This window comes from Carlito syrichta, unplaced genomic scaffold (genome assembly GCF_000164805.1).
Source record: "Carlito syrichta isolate Samal-C Ts95f unplaced genomic scaffold, Tarsius_syrichta-2.0.1 Scaffold304012, whole genome shotgun sequence".
In the NCBI taxonomy this organism is placed as follows: domain Eukaryota; kingdom Metazoa; phylum Chordata; class Mammalia; order Primates; family Tarsiidae; genus Carlito; species Carlito syrichta.
This window is the reverse complement of record NW_007248108.1, coordinates 29,039-54,591: the sequence shown is the minus strand read 5'-3', so window position 1 is coordinate 54,591 and position 25,553 is coordinate 29,039. Positions and strand designations below refer to the sequence as shown.

Here is a 25,553-nt window from a genome sequence, read left to right as displayed (position 1 = left end):
TCTTGTGGCCACAGTTTCCCATTCTCTGCAGAATCTGTGGGTGATGCCCTCAGGGTCCTCATATCTGCTCCCTGTTGCTAATTCTTTAACCTCTGATTCAACACGAAGCTAGATGAAGAAACTAGTCCTCAAGGGACCACAAGTGGGTGGTGGTAACAAAGCAATTCAGGAAATCATTCAGCTGAGTTTTAGGGGTATTTGATGTACTCCAAAAGGGATGCCAAAGCAGGGACCAGTGTAAGGAAACTCACCAAGGTCAGCAATAGGACAAATTATGAAACCAAGAAACACATTCAGGACTTGAAAAGAAGTTCGCTATTCTGAATATACATCGAGTGGACACATGTGGACTCAAGGCCAGTTCCCAGAAACCAATTTGCCAAGGGGTCAATTTGTTCAGCAGCCAGCTCACCAAATATATCCATTTAGAAACAAACAATCCAAAGGAAATGTGTTTCTTTTCATATGTACAAAATAAACAGAGATGAGTGTCCCATGGATTACTGTTCAGTATATCTCCTCAGATGTGAGCATCAATCCACACTGAAGAGTGCTCGGCAGGGTCTGGTGACGCTGCCACAGTGTCAAAAACACACTTTTGATTTCTTGTCTTGTCAAAGCAGGGAAAAACAAGCTGGCCCAGATCCCTGATATGCTAGAGCAATGAAGGCAGGTGACTGTGAGACCTGAGTGACCAGCCTAATATCCTCCAGATATGAAAACTCCTTCCTTGGTCAAGTCTGACCTTCCCTCTAGGCTGTGCTAAAGACACTGAGAGAGAACCCCCACTCCAAGTCTCCCCTTGCAGATCCATAGAGGGCTTAATGAGAAGGAGGAGACCATCTTACCTTTGATTCGGCCCCAGGCAGACATAAAGCTCTCCTTGAAGTCAGCTTGCGGGACGAGATATTTAGGAGGGAGCTGTTTATTGTACAGGGTGGAGTGTTCTTCCTGCTACCCATGAGGGCACAATACTGTGCACCAAAGAATTGAAAACTCAAAGATGGACAAAATTAGGATGTGAACGCTGTTGGCATCAGACAGGTGTTTTAGGATAGACTGGACTTAACGCCCATTCCCTATCCCTGGTGAGTGCAGTAATGAGAATGTGTGTCTTGCTGTGGGTGACCTTTGAGGAAATGGCAGACACTCATATGAGATATTGGCCCTCCTTACAAAAATCTATTGTCTGGAGCATGTCTTATGTTTGTGAGCCCTCCACGGACACTGCCATTTCCCTCAGTGTGTGTGGGGGGGGGGAGGAGCGGCTCTGGATGTGGGTAAAAAGCAGAGGCCTTGCTCAAAAGAGCAGGCACCTCCCTCTTTGACCAGCATACCAACAACATTAGCCTGTGCAGTCCTTCAAACAGGAAGAGCCCGAGGGCTCCCATGGGGGAAGGGACAAGGTGGCTCAAAAGACCAACCGCTGGAAGGCAGGATTGATAAGGGCAGCTAGAAAGGAGCCAGGCAGGAGGAGAGCTAGGTGGGGCTCCTGGGGGTGGTGCCAGTCTTCTGGTGCAAGAATTCAGCCACTTAGAACCAGAAAGGTACCTTGGGAACGTTCTCTGTTCTTCACCGTTGATGAGCTCTTAATAATTCTTTTCCCTACTGCTTTGGGATTTGGTTTCCTTGAGGACATTTGCCAGTTTGTGTGCTGAGTGAATGGGGGAATTCGTGCCAGCACTCAGGACCGTGTTGTGAGCAAACCCCTGGGGACAGCATGAAGGCTGTATGTAGCTCATTTTCAAAGTGAAGCAACCCCACAGAAAACCTATGCTAGGACTGAGAGCAGGGGACTTTTTCTCTTTAGGGATGCATCTTCTCAAGCCTGCCTCAGCCTTGGGAAGGGGGTACATTTTGTTCTAATAGTATGGTCAGAGGACCATCTGGTCCCCCATGGGGTTGTCCGGAAGGACAACTCATCGTCCCTGATCACATTTGTCTGCCACAGTGCCACATGTCATCATTGCTGGTCCCTGCTTTGAGTGTAAGAGATATCCTTCTTCAGGATGAAGGGACCCTTCTCAACTGAGTACCACACTAAACCATTTCAATTATTTAAATTCTAGAGTAAATTGGCTCATCAGAAGATTATTCCCCAAGAAATAGGACCTCCTTCAGAAGGAAGAAAACTGTGCACACACCTTGGGTCCTGCAGCCCTGCCGCCCAGGCCTCAAACTGATGGCAGCACCCCTGGTCTTTTCCCCACATTCCCCCCAGCCTCCCCCATCCCGCCACCATGGGACTCCTGCAGACAGTGTTGTGCAAGGTCCAACCCCACAGCACCTCCGCTTGACCTTGCTCACCGAGGCTTGACCTTGCTCACCGAGGCTACCCACTCCCGTGGTCCCCAATGAAATGTTCCCTCAGAACTGCTCCACTGCAGTCTACACATTGGATAATGAGACTGATGGGCCAAATCTTTAATTTTATTTAATTATAATTAATTTAAATAGTCACTTCCTCTGGGCTCTCATCCTGCAAGCCCCACAATCTCTGCTTAATCTACACTTAGTCCTTACCGTGGCCTTGAGAGCCTGCAGCCCCATGATGTTCCAGTCCATTAGCGTCCTCCTGGCCCCAGTTCCTCCCTAGCCCTTGTGCCCTATGTCCCGTGGCTCCCATGATGAACTTTGAAGACTCTTTCCCCTTCCCCAGGTTCTAGGTGCCCCCCCGCCCCAGCTGTTCTCTGGCTGTCATTCAGAGCAGCTGCCCTGTGAGCCCCACCCTGGATTCTGACCGTTCTGTGCACTGAGGGCCTCTGCGGGGGGTCAAGTCCCATCTCTTGTAGGCAGGAGATCTACAGTCTCACCAGCCCACACCACTGCCCTGAGATCCTGCTGCATGCTCTTAGCCAGGCTCCCGGCCCCCACAGTGGCTCTCTCCCAGGCCTTTACTTTCCTCCAGACCACTGACCTTCAGCCTCACTCCAGCGGTGAGCTCACCTGTTCCTCACAGAGAAGCTCAGGCCACCAGGTGTAACCTACCTCCCATCTTCCACTTACCTGTGTTCAAGCACACCCTTTCTTCTTTCCCCTTTTCCTCTCTGCTCACAGATCCTAGAGTCTAGAACTGCCCCAATTATTCCCTCTCTCTCCTCTAGCTCCCATTTGGTATGTCATTGTGACCAATTACCATATTGCAACAAACAAACAAATACAGAAAGCTTTCCTTTGTCCCTATTTTCATCCTGCTAACTGCTGGCCCTTCTTGTTCTGTTACTGGAAAGGGCAATCCACACTCCAAGCTATACTTCTAAGTCTCCCTCCTGTTCCATTGAAATTATTCTGGCAGCAAACTCCTAGCAGCCCAATCAGTAGCCTTCTTAGACTTTGTCTCTCCTGACTCTGCCCTTGTCACCAACCCACTCTTTGTCTTTGGTTCTCCTTTTTCCACACTTTCCTGACTTTTCTATGGGGTTAGTTTGAAGCCTCTTCTTTTTCCTCTGGCCTATTAATGAATAAATTGCTGGAGACATATCTTCCCAAAGGGTTTGAGTCCCTGTGCTTTCATGAACAGACGTTTTAAGTCAAAGAACAAATAAATCCTGTGCTATTTAAACCACTTTATACCAGAAAGAGTGTTCACTAGCCTAACCCTGATACCTTATATTGATAAAGAAAGAAAAATACAGTTCAGTGAAATCACCATGTTAATACACCCAAGATTGCATTTGCATTGTCCGTGATGGAAGCTGCTAGCCACATGTGACTATTTAAATTAATTATAATTAAATAAAATTAAAGAGTTGGCCCCTTGGTCTCATTATCCACATTTCATGTTTTTGATGACTGCACATGTGGTAGTGGCTACCATACTGGACCTTTGCAGAAGCCTATTTGGTAAAATGTAGCAAAAGCCTTAAAGTGTGCTCACCCATTGGGCCAGCAAGTCCTCAGCTAAAAGATGTCCTAAAGAAAGAATCAAGCCGGGCTCGGTGGCTCAGCCTGTAATCCCGCGCCTTTGGGAGGCTGAGGTGAGTGGATTGCCTGAGCCCGCGGGTTCGAGACCCACCTGGGCAGCGAGACCTCATCTCTACAATAAATCAAAAAATCAGCCAGGCGTGGTAGCGCGTGCCTGTAATTCCGGCTACTCGAAAGGCTGAGGCGGAAGGATCGCTGGAGCCCAGCAGGCGAGGCTGCGGTGGCCGGGAGCGGCCACTGCACTCCAGTCTGGGCAACTGAGTGAGACTCCAACTCAAAAAAAAAAAAAAAAAAAAGGAAGAATCAGACAGGAATTATAAATGAGAAGAACTAGAAAGACTTTAGACCCTTCTAGAAGACTCTAGAAGAACTATAAAGATCCAAAATTTCAGGCTTTGCTTAAATACCAGATGTAACGATGACTTTAACAGTAGGTTACTTAGCATTTAATAAAAATAATGCTTTAGGAATAAATTGACATGAACATTCATAAGATATTGTTGAGAGAAAAAAGCAAGTTATGAAAATGTAGTTTATCCCATCTTACTCATTTAAAAATACATAGAAAAATCTACTTATAATAACGAGGCTCAGCATTCATTGAGCTCTTTCTGGATGTGATTCTCTACACCATATGTTAGATTCTTGAACCTTCTCTGTCTCCTTTGCTGAATCCTCCTGGATATTTTAAATATTCACTTTTGGAGGGTCCAGGATCCCGGCCTTACCCTCTTCTCTTCTCTTCTCTATACACATTCACCTCTCAATTGACCATGTTCAGCCCTAAGGTATCAAGTGTCCTCTAGACCAGCACTGCCCAATGGAACTTCTGCAGTGATGGCAATGTTCTGTATCTGTGTCTCCCACGTGGCAGCCACTAGTTACTAGGGCTGTGGAGCACTTGAAGTGTGGCTAATGCAACTGAGCAACCAAAATTTTAATTTTAACTAACTTAAGCTTAAGCAGCCACATGTGCCCAGTGGCTACAGGCTTCATAGCAGCTAGACAGCACATCCGGACAGTGAATCCCTATTTTATACCTGAGACTTTTCCTCTGACCTCCTGACTCACATAGTCAAATGCCTGCTCAGCACCTCAGCCAGGGTATCTGATCAGCATCTCCAACCCACCATGTCTAAAAACAGAAGTCAAGTCTTGATTCCTTCCCTGCCTCTAAGGCACCCCTCCCCATCTTGAATGCAGCCTGGTTGCCAAGGTTAACTTCTCCAGAGTCATGACTGTCTCCGCTCCTTCCCTCTCACCCCATGTTTTGTATGTCAGCAAGCCCCATTGGCTCACCTATTAAAATATGTCCCAGATCCAGCTACTGCTCACCACCCTCAATGCCAGCCTCAGGTCATGCCACACCTTCTTCCTCATGGACACCACGGGAGTCCCTCCTATCCGCAGCTGCCCACTCATCTCTCCTTCTACCCTCACTACCCTGTTGTCCATTCTCCCCACAGCTTCCAGAGTCACCACTTAAAAATATAAATCAGGTCATCCCTCTGCTCATAATCTCTACAGAGTCTCCATCATGTTTATGATAAACATGATGCAATTCACAAGACTTCGCCCCTGCTCACCAAGGGACCTCACCTCTCACCTTGATCTCCCTGCCTAGCACTTATCTGATTTCCAATGAGTTATTTACTTGTTAGCATCAGTCTCCCTGTGGGTATCTGAGCCCCATGAGGGCTCTATTGAGTTTGCTGCTGTGTCACTAGCACTCCCCACAGTACTGACCACAGAAAGGCTCAATAGTTATCTGATTCACACAGATGATGACCACTTGGGGCTCTGTCATCTCATTTAACCCTCAGATAGCCCTGTGATGTGGCTACTGTTATCTCACTTACAGGTTAAGAAACTGAGGATGGGGCAGGTTGCCCAACTATGAAGAACAACCCATAAATGTTGACTTGGGGTATATCTGGGGTGAGGGGATTTTCTTATTATTGCCTCTCATCTTCTTTTCCCTCCATAAAACATTTATTACATCTAAAATCATGAACAATTTCCTAGTATTAAGTATCCAATATGTGTTTAAGCTTCTCCACATGACTCCAAATAAGGCCTACATTTGGTTACTGTATCTTTTAAGTCTTTTTTAATTCACAGGATCTCTTTCCATCTCTCTCTTTCTCGTTTGAAGTGTATTTCTAGAATAAAGCTAATTGTTTAATTTTGTAGAATTTTTCACAATCTGGAGGCCACTAGTTATATCTCTGTGATATTTGCACCAAAGTTCCTTTGTCCCTGTTTTTCTCAAAGCTGTTGGGGCGCCAGACAAGTGGTTCACAAAGTACCTCTCATATTCTGTTCCATATTAATTCATGTCATTTGGGTATTAAAAGGTTTTAAGTACAGAAAAGATCACCACATGTTATTATTTTTTAATGTTATACAAATACAAAATAAAGCCAAAGTAAACCTTCTTGAGGTGAACACCCAATTAATAGTCCCAGCTTTTTAATTCCCTCTCTCTCTGGGAGAGCCCAGAACTTCTTGGGCACCATTTCCTCCTAGACCCAGTGGACCTGGTGCTGAGCATAAAGGAAGCAAACCTCCACCCGGGCCTCCCAGAGCCTGTGTTCATCGTCTGTGTCTTTTCTTTGAATTACATTTGTTGAAAGTCCTTTCAGTAACTTCTGCCTGCATTTATTGAGGGTAGCTGCTCAACTGTGGTTGTGGTAGAAATTATTGGATCTTCCCAAAACCCAGGAAGAACGACGAGACGGTGTATAACCAGGCTTGGATGACTCATGCCCTTGGGTAAGGACTGAAGCTTACCTAAACGGAACACCCTGTTTTAAAGGGCACAACCCACAAATCAAATATTAGGCATGCTAGCCTTCCCTGGAAAGGCAAATAGGTGGTAATGTGGATTTGTGATCTCTGCAAATAGACAGAAATTCCTGAGATACTCCATGAGAGATCTTCTGGTGTGAGACATGGCTTGTTTTTTGCTTAAAAAAAAGAAAGAAACTTATTTTAACTAATAATAATATGGAATCTGAAATAACCCTTAGTTGGAGCATTTGTCATCACTGGCAGATGACTCCAGAGATGAACAAATAGGGGCTGAAACAGGAAATCAGCTGCCATTGCAGGGCCTGGAGATTAACTTTGGTCTGAGATAGTTTATGAGATTCTCTGAAGTCCTTTCTCAGTGGCCTGATGTTCACACGTCACCACTTACTTCCTCTTTAGTATTTTTGTTGTCTTGGCCATCGCCTTTAGAGAACCTCCAGGAACTCGAGTAAGTTTCTATTTCCCTCATTGCAAGGAGGGACCCCCCGCCACCAAACAATGGAATTACTTTTTGAAAGGCAAGCCTCTTGTAGTGCACTTATAATTTGTTCCTCCAGATCAAAACCAAAGTTTTTATCTGGACGTTTTGAAAAGGTTCCCTCAAGATTTGCAGAAGAAGCATTCTGAGTTGTGGCAAACAGGTGACCAGTTCTGCCACTGTAACAACACACCTGCCCACCCTGTGCTGATTGTTCAGTAGTTTTTGACCAAATATGGCATGACCCCCATTCCCTACCCTCCCTATTCACCTGATCTTGCCCTGAGTGGCTTTTTTGTTTGTTTGTTTCCCTGGATGAAAAAAGTTCTCAAAGGGAAACGTTTTGCCAGTGTGGAAGAGATGAAACAAAAAATGGCAGAAGTACTAAAAGGCATCAAAATTGATGAGTTCAAAAACTGTTTTGAGCAGTGGAAAAAACATCTCAATAGGGGCATAGCATCAAACAGAGAACTTTAAAGGTAATTGAAGTTTAAGCATGTAAGAATAAATACACATTTTTTATGAATAAATGTTGGGTTTTTTGGGTCCCCTCATATAGTTTCTAATATTTATATAAGCAGGATTTTAGATTCAAACAATTGTTCTTCAATTATTGTTATAGTCTATTTGTCCTCTTTCAACAGTTATCTCTGACATTATGTTTAGTTTGGTTGCCATACTGCCAATTATTGTATCCCTTAATTCTGTGACTCATTGGGTCTTTCATGCTCCAGCTCTTCATTCTTGGGTCATCCTTGAGATTAATTCATTCCACTTGACTGGGAGTAAAATCTCAGCTCACATACTTTTCCCTCACGACTCTAGGGATATTGCTTCCATAGTCAGCAGAATAATGCCGCCACCACCACCATCCCCATCCCACATAAGATGTCCATGTCCTAATTCCAATAACCTGTATGTTAGGTAATATGGCAAAGGGAATTTAAGGTTGCAGATGCAAGTAAGGCTGCTAAGCTGGCCTAGACCTGGGGAGATTATCCTGGGTTATCTGGGTGGGCCCAGTGTCATCAACCGGGACATGCATGGGAGTGGAAAGAAGAGAGAGGAGAGCAGAAAGTCAGAGAGACTCACTGCAAAGACTCAACCCACTATCGCCGGCTTTGAAGATGGAGGAAGAAGCCACAAGCTGGTGAATACAGTGCCCTCTAGAAGCTGGAAAAGGCAGGAGACAGATTCTCCCTTAGAGTCTCTAGAAAGGGTCACAGTTCTGCCGACACCTTGATTTTAGCTCGATAAATCCTGTGTCTGACTTTTGACCTCCAAAACCGATAAGACAGATTTGTATTGTTTTTAAGCCAGGAAAATTGTGGAAATCAGCCGGGCATGGTGGCTCAAGCCTGTAATCCCAGCACTTTGGAAGGCCAAGGCAAAAGGATTGACTGAGCCTGTGGGTTCGAGACCAGCCCAGGCAACATGGAGAGACCTCGTCTCTACAATAAATCAAAAAATTAGCCGGGCATGGTAGCATATGCCTGTAGTTCCAGCTACTTGGAAGGCTGAGGCGGAAGGATCGCCAGAGCCCAGCAGGTCAAGGCTGCAGTGGCCGGGAGCATGCCACTGCACTCCAGTCAGGGCAACGAAGTGAGACTCCAACTAAAAAAAAAAAAGGAAGTTGTGGAAATCTGTCACAGCAACAGCAGGACAGGAGTCCACGGCTCCACTGCCTCCAGCCCCCAGCCTTGTATAGGGACCATGCCAGTCTGGCCTTGGCCCCCTTGGAGGTGGCCTGCTTTGTCTGCCTGCACAGGCAGAGATTTTACTCCATCCTCACCACCTAACGGTCTTGTCAGCCTGTGTACATGTCACCTCCAGTCCAGGGACCCCTTCTAATTTGAAGATCCAGCTCTGGTTGAGAGAGTTTTCCTGTGTTCTTAGGGTGATGACTACTTCTGTGGCGTGGTCAAAAACTCACACCCAACCAAACTGTGCAAAGGACATGCAGTTCTTTTACTTCCTGTCTAATCCTACTCACGAGGCCTCATCCCTTGAGCAATGAGAGGGCAAGCTTGGCAACTTCAGACCTCCCAGGCTCCGCTACTTACCCAGTCTCTATTCCTGACTCGTGCTCTTCTTCTGGAGTCCTCCTTCCCTACCCTCTGCTTTTGGCCAGGCCAACAGCTGGGCCTTGGGGGAGGGGCTTGTGGCCCTCCTGGTGACACAGTGGATGGGTCTGTCCCTGGGCTTCTTGCTGGTCCCTGAGGCAGAGTGGAGGGTCAGATCAGCTTCCAGGATAAGGACCGCTGGCTCCTGTCAGATGGTCCTGGCTGGGCATTGGGATGCTGATAGCACCCAACATTAAGAATCTGACCTCAGCCACATATCCACATGCTGTGGCCTCTTCCACCCATCCCAAGCCTCTGCCAGTCTCCTGGTCTCTCAGTACCTCGTGCCATCCTGCTGGGAATGGTCTAAGGACCATAGGGATGTGTATCTCTCATCACCTCTACACTCGACACAAACAGTGGAATAGGATCACTAGTCCTGGCTCCTCCCCCTCCCTTATTCAGTGATGTGGCCACAGTGGGCACTGCCCCCTGCTGTGCCAAGAGATGTGACCCACCAGCCCTGGCATCCTAGGGTCTCTCTGATACTCCCACATGTTGCCACCACCCCAAGAAAGGCAGAGTGGAGACACAATTCTAATCTCTTCCCCCTGCTCAGCCTACTTCTCTCCCCTCCACACCCTGCCATTGCTGGAAGGGGCTTCCCTTCTGCTCCCTTGCCTGGAAGGGTTTTCCTTCCCTCATGTTTTTTTTTTTTTTTTATCAGAGGACACCATATCACCCTTGAGAGCAGACATCCCCCTCAACTCCACTTTGTGCCACCAGTCACCACTCTCAATGTTGGTGCTCCAGGGCCACCTGGAAGTAAGATGACAGAGGACAGAAATGTGGGTGCCCTGTCCCAAGAACACTTCTACTCCATGTGTGCCTATTTCCCAGGGCTCTGTTTCCCATCGGGTCTGGCTTTCTGCCATTGCCATCATCTTCTCTCTCCTCCCTCCATCGCTCTATACCTTTTCTCTACGTTCTGGGAGAGAGAGCACACCTGACTTCAAAATTAGCAGTTCTCAAAACTTTTGACCTCGGTATCCCTTCACATTCTTCAGTTACTGAGAACCCAAAGAATTTTGTTTCTATGGGTCATATCTATCAGTAATTACCATCTTGAAAATTAAAACTATGATTTAAAAAAAATATTTATTTATTCACTCCTCTTAAAATAACAAGAAACCCCTTACTTGTTAACATAGATATCATTTTACAAAAAATAACTATTTTTTCAGAATAAAAACGTGAGTGAGCAGAGTGGAAATTATTGTTCTCTTTTTGGAAATTATTTTAATGTCTGAATAATAGGAGACAGCTGAATTTCCATCTTGTTTCTGTACTCAGCGTATTGTAACATGTTTTGGTGCTGAAGTATTTAAAGAAAATCTAGCCTCATAAGAGACATACAATTGGAAAAGGGAGGAGGATTTTAATAGCCTTTTCAGATAATAATGAGCATTATGTTTTGTTATTACATGACACTCCAGCAGTTGGTAGTTTCTTAAAGTTTAGTTGTAATGTGGAATCTGAAACCATATCCATGAAATGTTCCCTTTTTGTGTTTGTTTTGTCTTGTTTTATTTTGTTTTTGAGTTGAAGTCTTACTCTGTCGCCTAGACTAGAGTGCAGTGGCACATTCACGGCCACCCCAGTGTCGACCTGCTGCGCTCTGGCGATCCTTCTGCCTCAGCCTTCCAAGTAGCCAGAACTACAGGCGCATGTTACTACACCCAGCTAATTTTTGATTTATTGTAGAGACAAGGTCTCACCAAGTTCCCCGGGCTGGTATCAAACCCGCAGGCTCAGGCAATCCACTCGCCTCGGCCTCCCAAAGTGCTGGGATTACAGGCTGAGCCACTGAACCTGGCCCCTTTTTGCTATTAGTCTGTCTTGCACTTGGAGCTGATTTTCTGCCCACGTGTGATTTTTGTCACACTGTTCATTGGTCATTTGGAAAATACTCGTTCGCTGAGTTATGCAGAGTTCCCCAATGTTGATGCATTTCATATGCATAACAAAAGGAAAATCACAATTATTACTATCACCATGATCTCACCAGAAAGCTGTAAGTGTTGGAAACTGTCAAGTTGATGGCAGTAGATATATGTTTTCCAAAGTCCTACTTTGTGCTTGAAAGCTTTAGTTTTATTGTTGACAATAAATACTGTCATTTCTTTTCCTTAAAGTAACAGGCTCATTTTGCTCATTTTTGAGAAAATAGCTGCCAAATATCCAAGTCAGAATAGTTTGTCTCTCAGTTGTTCTTTCAAGTGAAAATGATATTTCATGAGAAAAGTCTTCAGTTCCAGTCAAAACTCAATTGCCCAATTCCTTTCATCAAAACATCCGCCATCCTTCAACATACAGCAGAAGTGCCTTGTGCAATCTTCCAATCTCATCACATAGAATTCTAAAAAGATGTGCCCAAGGGCTAAGGTCCTCCATAATTTGTAACTTTTACTGTTTCATCAAGCCTACACTTAAATGAAACTTTTTTTTTCTTTTTCCACGAAGGGTACAGTGACCTCTCATGCAGTTGAGACCACTGCCTTAACTCGTGCAAAGCCCTAGCAATCTCACTCACCATTGCTTTTGCACTACTGGTGCAGGTGTCAAAGAGCAAAGAAAAGGCAAATGATGTCTCAGTATTACTATAAAAATAGCTTTGACTTCGTGGACTCCCTTAATGGACCTTAGGAAATTCCAGGAGTCCCCAGACCACACTTTGAGAACCACTATTCTAAACCACTGGATATAGTATTCCACAGTGGAAACGGTGCTCACATTCCCCTCCATTGTCAATTGCAATTCCTTGCCATTTTCATTTTAACCACCTCTTTTCCACCTGGATCAGCATAACCTGAGGTCTTCCCATCTCAGCCTGGTTTCTTCTGTGTCTCCTGCTCCCCTGCTGAGACGATAGCTGCCTTCTTATGCCCTGTTTAGCACACCAAGTAGGCTTGTTTCTTGTCTTCTTCTGTTTCTGAGAGTCAATCGCTTTCAGGGAACTCTTTTATTCCTGAAGGTAACTTTAACTTGTAGCTGCATGTTGGGCTTTGGCCTGCTGATGCACTTGCAGTGGAGTGGCGTCTGGTCAACCCATGTTTGCAATAAGCAGAGTACGTGGATTGCTCTGGTGCCATTCACCCCTCAGGATCTGAAGCTCTAGGTGTGGCTGAAATGCTCGGTGACTGGCAGGTGTCATTTGCTTTGCCCAAATGAGGTCTTCTCTGCCCTCCTTTCTTATTCTCTGATTATGAAGAAGGGAAGTTATGTTTTAAAGAATGTGAAACAGGCCAGGCTTGGCGGCTCAGCCTGTAATCCCAGCACTTTGGGAAGCTGAGGTGAGTGGATTGCCTGAGCCCACGGGTTCGAGACCCGTCTGGGCAGCTTAGCGAGACCTTGTCTCTACAATAAATCAAAAATCAGTCAGGCGTGGTAGCACACCCCTATAGTTTTGGCTACTTGGAAGGCAGAGGGGGAAGGATGACCGGAGCCCAGCAGGTCGAGGCTGCGGTGGCCGGGAGCGTGCCACTGCACTCCAGTCTGGGCGACAGAGTGAGACTCCAACTCAAGAAAAAAAAAATGTGAAACAGAGCAGAATTAGCCTTTCCCCCAAATTCAGCACTTGAAATATATCCACCTCCAGCTGCCACCCAGGACTTTTCTAGGTCCTTATTTAAGAAACCTTCACATCCCAGAATGCAATGCACCTGCACATGTCCTCATCTTTCTTCCAACTGTGCTGGGTCTTGGGGGCAGTTCTGTCTGGATGCAGAATAAGGGGCACTCACTGGGAGAGAGACTGGACAAGCCCCGCCCAGCAAAGGTTTTCTGGTTGTTGCAGATATGGCAAGAGTAGAAATGGAAGGTATAGGCCCTTCCCAACTGGCTTCAGGTGCCCTATGTTTCTCTGTCTGGGGCAAAGACTTTACCTTGTCAATGCAGCTTTGTCTAGACTATGGTCAGTGGATGATGATATTCCCCCTAGATTCCTACAGCTGCTTGACCCTTTTTTCTTGGTTTTTGAAGCAATGATAAAAGTTTTATTTTGTGTCAGTATTGGTGAGTATTGTAATGAATAGTTGAGAGAGGGAAGTCAGTGAAGTTCAGCCAATTCCAGTTTAAACCAGAAGTAACCTCCCAACGCCTCCTGAGATTATTTCACTGTCTTCACGTTTGCTATACTCTGGGTGTCCCCATAGAAAATCTGAGAACTTCAGAGTCCTCAGAAAACAATGGCACCTAGTGTCTCTCTTGTTCAGTCACCGAAAATGAATTAATTTTATCTCATTTAAACTAAAAATATTATGTTTGGCAAACGTTCTCAGAAGCTCCAAACAAAAGGAGTGTGTTCATTATAACCTGAGAGTATGTCTTCCAATCACTTCAACTTGGCAGGCTCACCAGGAAGCTGTGTTATTTAAAATTGAATGGTCTAGGAGAACTGTGGTTTTCCTGGGATTTCCGGGTGCTGGATAATTCCTGCTCTGGAAACTCTCCAAGCCAAGCCATCTCAGCCATGCTTCCCCAGAGCAAACCTGAGGCTCATCTCAACTCTTGCCCCCCTGCTAGAAGAGACCTAAAACTGCTTGATCAAGAAATATCATCTGGCTTTACCCTCAGGACTCTGTGGCTTAGCTAGGGAGGATGCATGATCTGCCATCCAAACACTGGGACAATTGTAAACAGCCACGAAATGCTTAAATGCAATGTCCTTTCTGTGAAATTAATGTGTTTCGGTTCCAGCCTACCAAAATTGCACGTTTGAACCCAACCCTCAACACAGGAATGTCTGTGGGTACCTTTGTCCAACTTTGAGTCACTGTTGCCTACATTATGAGAGAGTTCCTGTGTGTCTGTACATGCATGTGTGTGCATTTAAAGCCTGTTGCAAAATCCAGGTGTCCAGTATATTTATTGTTTCTGTTATATTGTTTCAAGGGGGTTGAAGGGCAAGATTAAGAAGGAAAGCTCCAAGAGGGAGCTGCTTTCGGATACCACCCATCTGAATGAGACCCACTGTGCCCACTGCCTGCAGCCCTACCGGCTCCTTGTGAACAGCAAAAAGCAATGCGTGGAATGTGGACTCTTCACCTGCAAAAGCTGTGGCCGTGTCCACTCAGAGGAGCAGGGCTGGCTCTGCGACCCCTGCCACCTGGCCAGGTAAGCTCGGGTCTTGAGGCCAGGTGACCTTGATGGTTTCTGGACCTGGCATGTCCCTTCAGTGGAGTTAGCTGAAGAAGGGTAGACATGCACGTGTGTGTGTGTGTGTGTGTGTGTGTGTGTGTGTGTGTGTGTGTGTGTTATATACACATGACTGTGTACAGCACACGGGCAGTGCCATGGGGCTGTGCTTATCTCACTGCAGAGTCGTGAAGATCGGCTCACTGGAGTGGTACTATGAGCATGTGAAAGCCCGCTTCAAGCGGTTCGGGAGTGCCAAAGTGATCCGGTCCCTCCACGGGCGACTGCAGAGCAGAGGTAAGGAGTGGACACTGGGAAGGGTTTTTTGTTTGCAAGTATGTTTTAATGTCTCTGGACCAAACTGGTTCCTTTGGAATGTGTGTGTGTGCAGGCCTGTCAACTACTGTTGCTGGTGTCTTACATGAAGTTGGCTGCTTTTCATATGAGGTGCAAACCTATGCATCCTGCTGGTCTGGTCTGAAGTCCTGGGTGCTGTGGATGTTGCCAATATTTGAAACAAATTTTTTTTCAGAGCTTACAATCACGTTAAGTTAAGAACCCATATCAAACTCAGCAGCTCATGGAATCACCAGGGTGTTTGTTAATACAACACATTTTCCAGGCCCTTCTTCCCTGGGGGATGTGATCCGGGGTCTAGACGCTCTCTTTTCAACAAACATTACACATGATTCTGATGTTTGTTAAGACTTTAGAGAAATCCGTTATAATTGAATTGTTTTAGTGTTTTGAATCCAAGTATTTCTTTCATGGTGAACTTGAAATCCAGGCTGTAGTCTTAAACTAAATAATGTGTTTGCCTATATTGTCCTCTTCTAAGGCATTTGGAAAGAGAGATCTTTTCAGGGGGAGAATGGGAGGATGCCTGAGGGTAGTCTGCATTTGAACTTGAAAGGAGATCATTGAGCAGTGATTTCTGTAGAAAGCTTGCCTTGTCCCCTTTAGTTGAGGCTTCTAGCATTAAGCCTGGCCAAGTATTCAGACTGGGACAGCCCACCAGGCCAGATGTCTGAGGTCTCAGCATCCTGGTGTCTCCATCTGTAGTTCAGAGGAGAGTTCCTCCAGGGTCATGAGGCAGGCACCTGTCTCCAGCAGCTGGGCATATCCAGAGCAGAGGTTGTGCTTCCAGATTGGGGTGTCCTTGCCGCACCCCCACTCAAGTCTTCCCCAGGACTTCCTTCCAGAGAGGGACCTTACTTATGCTTGTCCCTTAAAGCCCCAGGTTGATTGGAGGAGCAGAAGTTGGCATAGCCACCCCTCAGAGCATTCAGGTCTTCTCTGGGCCTGGTGCGGGTATTTCCGAGGCATCTTAGCATGCCATTTAACTTAGAGCAGAGAACACCAAGCTGCCCCCTCACCCGTAACAGCTTTTAGCACCTGGAGCAGCAGACCCTGGGGTGGCTTTACCTCCTGGGTGGTTGAGGGGGACAGGTATGATAAATCACTCAAACCGGGACATTTTTAAGAGTAAAAGAAGGCTCTACGGGCAACAGATGTGACTAGGAATGCCCAATAACACAAGAGAGGCCGTCACCCAGTTCTTTGGAGCGGCTTCTTCGTGGCTGTCATCTCTGACCCAGCAGTAAATCCCACCTACCTATACCTTCTGGGCAGCCAGGTGCCGGCTGAAAGGTCTTCCCCGCGGCAGAAGGAGCTTGGTCCAACTTCTCCACCGGTCTCAGGGATGGGAATGGCACGTAACACAGGGAAAGGTCATGCTTTAACATGTCTAAGAATCTCAACCTCAAAGTGGTTTCTAGGAATGGGATGAGCTCAGGAAACTGTGTCATTTAAAAGGACACGATCAGCCAGGAGCCAGAGCTGTTGGGGTTAACACTGCCTGCCAAAACCTTCCTATTTCAAAATCTTCACCACCTATGACCAGGAGGTGGCACTGTGGGGCAGCAGAAAACAGCTTGTCCTTTTACCTAATTCCCAGCAGCTGCCCCAGCCCCAGCTGAGACAGGTCTCAGTTCCCTCAGGAGAGTTATACCACAGGGGCTACATTCTACCTACTAGGCACCTGTCACTGTAACACATTAAGTCAGGGTGCAAGGAAAGAGAACAAAATTCTGGAAAGTTGTGCCCTTAAAAAAAAAGTATGAAACATTTTTAAAAAATCAAAGTTAATGTTTTGAAACCTGGCCCAGGTGGACCACTGTGGGTCCTCCCTGAGTGAAACTTTAAAGCATCAGGTATCTCCCAGGGCCTTGGGCTGGTTGCTGAGCACACGGCCCATCCCTCCAGAGAATGCCTTCCTTTTCAGTGCCGCTGGTTTGGTTCTAAGTTGGAGTGATAGAGTGTGGAGATTGCCCGACTCAAAATGAAGTCCTTTATGTTCAGATGGTTTTATTTTTATTTTCTTCTCCCTAGCCAAAGAGGTCAGGAAAAAATCTCTGTTCCATGTCAAGAATATGGAAAATCCTCTGGCTTTGTGTTTGTTTTGGTTTAGTATGATTTAATCAGAAGGTTAGGCTAATGTAGCCCTTGTCCCCAGTATAGAGATGAAAGGGGCCATAACTAAAAGGGTCCTGGAGACCCTAGGATACTTCCTCTTCATGTTCACCATGGAGGCAGGAGACATCACTCTGACAGGTCAGCTTTCCAGGCCCCTGAAAGCCCATTTTTCCATTCCCTCAGTGCAGGTGGTGTTCATGGCTGTATTTCTGACTGGTGGTTTGGGGTGAGTTTTCCTCAAGACACTCAGAACAAAAATAATTACCAGGTCTGCTTTCTGGCTTTGTCATCTGGGCACCATAGTGACCAAAGGCCTTGGGCTTCCAAAGGTTCACTAAAAAAAAAATCAACTCACAAAGACTGATTAGACAAAGACATACAAACTTATTTAATGTGTATACACGGAAGCCCCAAAGATACAGGGGAAATTATCCATATTTACACTTAGGTTCAACAAAGTATAGACAGCTGTGCAGAAATATGATTGGACAAAAAGGACATGATCTAATGCTAATAGACCGAGTGGGGAAACCCAGCAAGAGCTTTCCTTCTAGATTCTTCCTAACCTCTCTGGGTCTTCCTTCCTTCCTTCTTTCCTTCCTTCCTTCCTTCCTTCCTTCCTTCCTTCCTTCTTTTCTTCCTTCCTGTCTTCCTTCCAGACCTGGGGAAGACCTTCTCTGGAATGGGGGTCCTATGACCTACAGTCAAACTTTAGCTTAGACTATTGCTTTATGGCCAGTTTCTACACAGAAAGGTGGAGCAAAAGTTAGAGTATTATTTTGAGGTTTTATGGCTGGCTTTGGGGGAAAGAGGTTCCAGTTTCTAGGACCTGCCTTGGGGAAGAGGGAGCCTAGTTTCTGTGGCCAGCCTCAGGGGAAAATGGAACTGGGAGGCAGAAGGGTAGGAGAAGGTCAGAGAAAAATCTTCTGCTCCTGAAGCTGCTTCTGCATCTTTCATTTGGTGGGGAGGGTATTGTTTTCTGAGCCTCAAAGCATCACCAGCAGGCAGACCGCCCACTGAGTTTATAAAAACAGACTTGTCAGAGACCAGACATGAGCAACTGGGGACCCTGTTAAAGCTCTTGACAGTTTTCATCTTTAAAAGAAAGATTTAAATAAAGAATCGACAAGGTTGCCTCCCCCATTTCTCCTTTCTCTGGTCAAACTGAGGCCCACTGAGGCTGGGCAGCTGGCAGGTCCCCTTTGTTCAGACACCCAGTTTTTCCAACTGGTTCATTTTTTTCTGTCTCTGTATTATCAGTGCAAAACCAACCAATGAGACTAATTTTCCAAACCCAACATAAAAGGTCACTGTTGGATGAGAACAGAGCCTGAGAACCCAGAACTATTGAGGTTCCATTCATTTTAGATTGTAAACTGCTATAACCATTATCAAGGAGTGTGTGCAGCCCTCGTGGGAGGATGAAGGCTGAGGTCTCCACCTGGGCAGACTTTGGAAAAGGCCTCAAATGATGAGGATGGAAACTGGGGTCCACAAGGGCATCAGTCAGGGAAAAGTCAGGTTCCACACAGCAATTTCATACAAGGAATTGTCTTAAATGGTGTTAACTGAGAAAGTGAAAAGGAGATATTGAGGTATCAGAGATAATAGCTGCAGCCAGCACCTGTGCCCCCCAGTCTGGGTGCAAAGGGCAGAAACTAGGATTCATAGAAACAAGCCACTCAGGGAATGCCACCCAGAGGTGGGACCCAGTCCCCCAAAAAGGGGGTACTGCCAGCTCGTGCTCGTTCATGTCTAGGGGTTGTGATGTGGCTGGACCAGCTGTCAGGATGAAGGGCCCATGGGCCTGGAAGTGATGGGGAGGGGCACGTTCCGTCTCCCTTCTCCCTCTCACGCCTGCTGTGGGCAGAGCCCTCAGGGAGCAGCAACAAATCAGAGATGTGGTGTGCAGGGCCCAGCCCCCCATCACAGAGCAGGGCATACAGGAAGGTCCACAGCCCAGACAGTGACACAAGCTGCCCCCCTCCCCTACAGCTGACAGTGTACCCTTCAGTGCCCTGAGTGTCCTGCTTATTCATACCTGCAGGCCCCAGGCCCAGAGACCAAGGGGCGGACCCCAGGGCAAGGCTATCCAGGGGCAGCAAGGACTGGCTGGACCCCAGAGGACCCAACCTCCACGGTGTCAGCTGTGCCTTCTGCAGCCTCTGAAATAGGAAGGCGGATGGTCCACGGGGCCTTCCTGCTCTAAAGCCCTGGGATCCCTTTACTGGGTCACTCTCCACAGTGACCTAAAGAAACAGGGCCCAGGCCAGGCCAGAGCAAATGGGAAAAGAGAGGGTAAGACAGTAGTGTTGCACCGGGAACGCCAGGCCCGGGTGCTCAGGAAGACGAAGGGACACTGGGGCATGTGGAGCAGGGAAGGAGGGGCACCAAGGCTGAGCCTACCTCCCTCGAAGCTGTGCTGAGGATGGACCTGCTGATAAGCAAGTGATAGAAGACTGTAAGCAAAGCAGTTTGTTTGGGAAAACATGACTTAGCTCTAGGCCTCATTCACCCTCCAGGATCTTCTGACTGCCCAAGAGGTATAAGAGTCAAAAGCATAGGGTGAATACTGCAGATGTGGCAAGACCTACAGATGTGGTAAAATTGATGCAGGGTACTAGTTTTATGTTGTAATTTGGACCAGCTATGATGTCCGATAGGCCTTTGAAAGGCCAACAGAGGACATTGCGTGGATGTTTCCCAGTGGGTAGATAGATAGATAGGGCATGGGGTGAGGGGGAATGAATGGGTAGATGGAAAATGAATGAAAAGATGGGTGGGTAGCAGGTGGATGGATGGATGGGTGGATGGACAGATGAATGGATGAGAAGTAGATGGGTGAATAGGTGGTGGATGGATGAATAGATAGATAGATGGATGGATTGGTGGGTGAGTGGGTGGCTGAGGATGGAAGAGAGGGAGAGAGGGAAGGTGGTGGGTGGGTGGATGGATGGATGGGTGGATAGACAAATGAATGGCTTACTCCTAGACTGGCCCTCCTTGGGTGGAGCCATGCAGGTGTCTATTGCAGGTGAGTCTGAGCTTAGCCCTGGAGAGAGAAGTGGAGACAGCGACCAGACAGACGAGGATGGAGATCCGGACTCAGAGGCCCAGGCCCAGCCCCTTGGCAGCAAAGTAAGTCATCTCCAGCCACCCCCATACCTCCCCCAACCCACCCCCATGCCTGAGCCTCAGGTTCAGATTTCCTGAGAATCCCTGTGCTCACTCCATGATTCCACTGGTTCCTACAGCATGAGCACAAAGAATCTGCCTCCCTTTACCCACACCTCAGCTGTTTCTGAGATCGTTGAGCACCAGACAGGGATGGTACTTTCACTATGAGAAACCCTAAAGACAAACTGTGGGATGGGCAAAGCTGCTGGAGAAGATTGGCCAGGTGGCCGGAGTCCCAGGGGCACAGGTGCTATGAGCACAGGGAGGTGTCATAGAGCAGGCAGGTGTTCCGCAGGGCTCATGGGGTCCTCAGCACAGGCCGCCTTCACATCTCTCAGAGCAATGGGCCTCCTCAGGTGCTCCTCTGGGAACTTTTTGGCTCCTGCTTTTTGCCAGCCATGAACCTTGTCTTTATTGATGTTTGTTTCTGTTTTCACTTATTGTTGGCCTTATTTTCAGTGGTAGACACAAAGGAACTCCAGCTTCTGGAAGGGAGAGAGTTGGAGCAGGGAACTGGGGCAGGCAAGCAGGGGTTTAGACTTAGACTCTTGGAGGGTGATGGATCTGTGAGGCTCAACACGAACCAGGTCTGCGTGGCTGACTGATTGAGGGTACATCAGCATCTTTTGCATGAGAAAATGTTATTGATGCCACTTACGAAGCTCCCAGGTATCTGAAATATTCTCTACATGATAGATAAGTTTAAAGGATCAAAAAAAGTATAGCAAGGGAGTGATTTAGAACCAAACCCAGCTCTTGCATCTAAAGAACTTGGAGCTCTCAGGAGTTGTCCACTTCTGCTCCCCTCACCCCCCTTTACCTAGATCCCCAGGGACCCTCTCCTCACCCAGCTCTAGAGCAGCCAGTACCCCCAAATGGATGGGCCCCCAGGGTCTGCGTGCCCAGCACTCAGCAGGGACTCAGTTCACTGACCCTTCTGCTTAGCCAAAGTTCTGGGAACACATATCTATGATGGGTGAGAATGAGCACCATGGGCATCCAGTGCCCCCTCAGTACCCCCTTATGCTCATCCATGTTTGTTTCTAGTGTAGAATGTGGATGTGCTGGAAGAGGAGCCCATCCTGCCACCTGGGGCCTGAGTATGGGGGTGGGGAGGTGTGGGGTTTCTGGTCCTCTCCGTCAAGTTGACGCTGACTGAAGTCTTGCCCCTGTCTCATGCCTGCTAAGAAAAAGCGCCTTCTCTCCTTCCACGACTTGGACTTCGAGGCAGACTCAGATGACTCCACTCAGCCTCAAGGTCACCCCCTGTGCCTGTCCTCAGTCACCACAGCCACGGACAGCCTGCAGGTCAGTGGGCCCCTGTGAGGGATGGGTGGTCAGGCCCCAGGGTAGGAGTGGCACTCTGGAAGCATGTCTGATGGCTATGTGGTCATACCAGGTTAACAGGGTCTGACAGGGAAGCGGACAGTTGGGAGGACAGGATCCAGAAACTTCATACCCTCCCAGGATTAGCATATCCAAAGAGACTGAGCAGGCAGCTTGGAGAATCAGGGGGCAATGCAGGACCCTGAGACTGGGCAGATGAGTTAGGGGATTGGGGTATGGGATTGGTACTTGACTCTAAGACTCTAGTGAGTAGGACAGAGAACAGTGTCCACTGTGGATCCAACAGGACCTGCCCTTGTGCCTGATGTCTATCTTACTGGTAGGGGATCATACGCTTTGTTGCCCAAACTAGGACAATCTTGTCAGTGAAAGAGGATGCTATTAATGATTATATCTAGATGGAGGATGGCTATAGGAGACGTCCAGGTGAACCAGGCCTTTTGGTCACCCTACACATTAGCTGTGTGGCCTTGGTCCCAGGAACCTCTTTGAGATTCTACCCACTCATCTGGAAAAGGGGCAATCATTTCTGCCCTATAGAATCATTTCCACAAGCTATGCCTGGCAGGTACGAGACACTCAGGCAGGCGGGAGAGGCAGCTATGGGCACAGAGTCAGGAAAAGACCCCAAACCAACCCTGGCTTCATGGTAAACCTATGAACACCAGCTCCTGGGATACCCTGAGCTCAGCAGTACCAGGCCAGAGCTGGGTTGGGGCTGGATCCACCCAGGTTGCTCTACAAACCCCAGTGGAAGGGGGCACAGCAGGATGGGGGTCTGGGAACCAGCAGCCACATGGTCTTTGAGCCACAAGCCCTAATCTAACTGGAGGCTGGACTGGATTATGCATTTCCTATGACCTCCAGGGTTTGGCGATGGCTTCCTTCCTCTCCCACCCCTCCCCACCCAAAGTCAAGCAGGAAAAGTGGCATGTTGCTTCTTGAAGCCCTCAGCACCTTGTTTCCTTGGGGACAGTGATACCATACAGAGACATCTCTACTGAAATGATGTCTGGACTGCCACCAAGGAGCTGCCAGGGAGTACCACCCCCACTATCTTTTACCTTTCTGACCTTCGAGAGAATCAAGGTGCATATAGTAACAATGCACCTCCCCCCAGCAAAAAAATAACTTCCCTGCCCACATTCTCAGGGTACTGGGTGAGTCTAAAACACCCTAAGCTATATCAGAAGTGTTTTGGTCCCCTGTGTGATGGTTGACTCTGGATGTCATTGGGACCCCCAGTGTTGCATGGACACATGGTACAAAATAGGCAATAAGTGCTTTAGGCACTGTTTTTTAAATTAAAGAGGACTGAGTGGCAATGAGCCAGAGTGTATGGATATCTAGGGTTTGGTCAATCAAGTGACTGGAAACCCTCAAAACTTGGTTTAGAAAGACCGACATTCCAAGAAGCAGCCCCTCCTAGGACAAGGGTGGGGACCAAAAAAGAAAAAAAACACCAAAAATATCTTTTGGAAGGTGGGCCCCTTATAGTACACTCAGAATTTGTTTATCTGGATCAAACGGTCAAAAAAAGTTTTTATCTGGAAGATTTGAGAAGATTGTGTCACGATTTGCAGATGAAATCTCCTGAGTTGTGGCAAACACGACACCATGACAGTGCACCTGCCCACACTGCGCTGAGTGTTCAGCAGTTTTGGACCAAAAGCAGCATGACCCCCATGCTCTACCCTCCCTATTCACCCACTCTTGCCACAAGTGACTTTTTTTTGTTTCCCTGGATAAAAAAAAGTCCTCAAAGGGAAATGTTGTGCCGATGTGGAAAAGGTGAATCCAAAAGCGGCAGAAGCACTAAAAGGCATGAAAATTGATAAGTTCAAAAACTGTTTTGAGCAGTGAAATACATGTCTGAATAGATGTATTACATCAAATGGAGAATACTTTGAAAATGATTGAAGTTTAAACCTGTAAGAATAAATATGCAATTTTTTATTTAAAAATTTGGTTTGGGGGTCCCCTGGTAAAACCTCCTAGCATACTGACAACCCCGTGTGCTTAGTCTCTCACAGATGGACCCTACTCAGAGGAAACAGTTTCCCAGAAGGCTGTGGGCCTAGAGGAGGCTGACACTGGGGCTTCTGGGTGCCACCCTCATCCCAAAGAGCAGACAGACAGCCTCTTGCCTTCCAGACAAGACACTCTTGCTGAGCTCTGCCTGCCTGGAGATTCCCACGGGACAGCTCTGGGAATTGCTGCTGCACCAGGTGAGTGCCCTTGGCCAGGGTCTTCCTGATGAGTTCTGCATGGGGGAGCAAGCGGACCAATGAGAAGCCCACCCCACCACCTGATTTATGCAGACACACTGGCTGATTTAAATGAGCCCCTTGCTTCGGCATGATTGCCCTGTGTGTGTGTACCGTCCTGGCAAACGCCATAGACACCCATCCTCCCAGGGCTGGGTGCTTGTCCTGTACTCTCAGAAATCCCAGCTGGCCAGTCTGCCCCGGGCCTGGGATGGGGACATGCAGATTTCCTCCAAATGACCAGAACCACTAGCCCCTCGATAGGCCATCCCTGACTGCCGAGTCCAATACTGCACCCAGGACCAGCAGACCGAGGGATGAGTCCCATCTGGGCACCGCCACCCCTGGTTCACAGTCAACTCCAGGCTATCAGGAGATCTTCCAGTGCTGAGAACCTAAATTGGCTTAGTTTAATTTTATCAGACAGTTTTGCTCTGAAATGAAATCCCTGAATCTCTGTCTTTTCCTAGGGCCCGAGGGTGTATGTACACTGGATCTGTGTGTTCAGGTGCCCTATTTAACTGGCAGCAAATAAGGTCACAGGAGCATCCAGCCTCCTTCCCACCCCATCTGCCTCCCATACTTTCGCAGCCACAGCATGCAAGAAACCTGTCCACTTTCTGTCTTCCCTCTTCACTGTGTCATAGGAATCATAACTTCCTCCTTGATTAGGATCTTGGGGGCTTAAGGGGACAGCGGGATTTACTTTCCCCCAAAGCAATGAATAAATGAATCTGCATTGACCAAGTCATAGGATCCAGATCTGGACAGCCATTTCATATTCCCTGTGATCTCAAGTCCCTGAGCATGTGAACAGGAGGCAAGCAGGGAAAGAGGCCAAGAGAAACCAGAGAGACTATATCATGCTGAGATAGGCACCTTGGAGTCTGACGGTTCTGAGTTTGGAGCCTAGCTCTGCCAGCCCATTTTACTGATTCTCACTCATATTTTTTTCCTCATCCTAACCTCTTTTATGTTGGGAGCATCTTATAGTGATGCGTTAAGAAAGGGGTGTGCTCAGGTTTAATTGGCAGCATTGTCTCTTTTTTAAGGGTGCAGCATTCAATCTGAAAGGTTGAGATTCAATGAAATATGGTGCGCTACTACATAAAATTGCTTAACCTCTCTGTGCCTCAGTTTCCTCATTGTACAAAGAGGTTAATAATGCCCAAATCATCCCAGTGTAGAGGTTAAATGAGATGGTTGTACCTGTTGAATAATTTACTGTCACTGAATAGTAAATTATCACAAACTTGTGATAGTTTTATATTCATTATTTAAGTTCATATTCATTTTAAATTAATTTTAAACTTAATTTTTTTTAATTTTTTTTAATCAATATTTTTTATTATGATTTTGTGGGGTACAGTTAAGGGTTAGGCGTACAATTATGTTTCACTCAGGCACCCTGTTGATAAGGTGTTTCCCCATCCCCAGATAGATATTTACAACTGTTAATCCCATCCCCCTCCCCACCCATAGTTTCCCAGTACCGTCAGTCATTTTCTTATAGTATTACATTGGATGTTCAAGGTCCATTATATGAGTGAGAACATGTGATACTCGGATCTTTGTTTCTGTGAGAGGTCACTCAGTATTATAGACTCTCGTTCCATCCAGGTTGCTGCGAAATTCATGATTTTGTTCTTTTTTATGGCTGCATAGTATTCCATCATGTATATGTACCACATTTTTTTAATCCAGTCCTCTTTTTGATGGGCAGCATGGTTGTTTCCAGGTTCTTGCTATTGTGAACAACGCTGCAATAAACATACGTGTGCAGGTATCTTTTTTATAGAGTGATTTGAGTTC

General features: G+C 47.0%; 1 protein-coding gene across 1 annotated transcript in view; it reads left to right on the top strand.

The window, feature by feature from the left end:
- MLPH (melanophilin) overlaps positions 1-25,553 on the top strand; it is a gene marked incomplete at its 3' end in the record, with an annotated part of 57,052 nt that overhangs the window by 3,761 nt on the left and 27,738 nt on the right. The window contains exons 2-6 of the mRNA XM_008059374.1: positions 14,233-14,454; positions 14,660-14,772; positions 19,985-20,088; positions 21,316-21,435; positions 23,498-23,702. Coding sequence (XP_008057565.1) covers positions 14,233-14,454; positions 14,660-14,772; positions 19,985-20,088; positions 21,316-21,435; positions 23,498-23,702 — 764 coding nt within the window. The remainder of the gene's footprint in view (positions 1-14,232; positions 14,455-14,659; positions 14,773-19,984; positions 20,089-21,315; positions 21,436-23,497; positions 23,703-25,553) is intronic.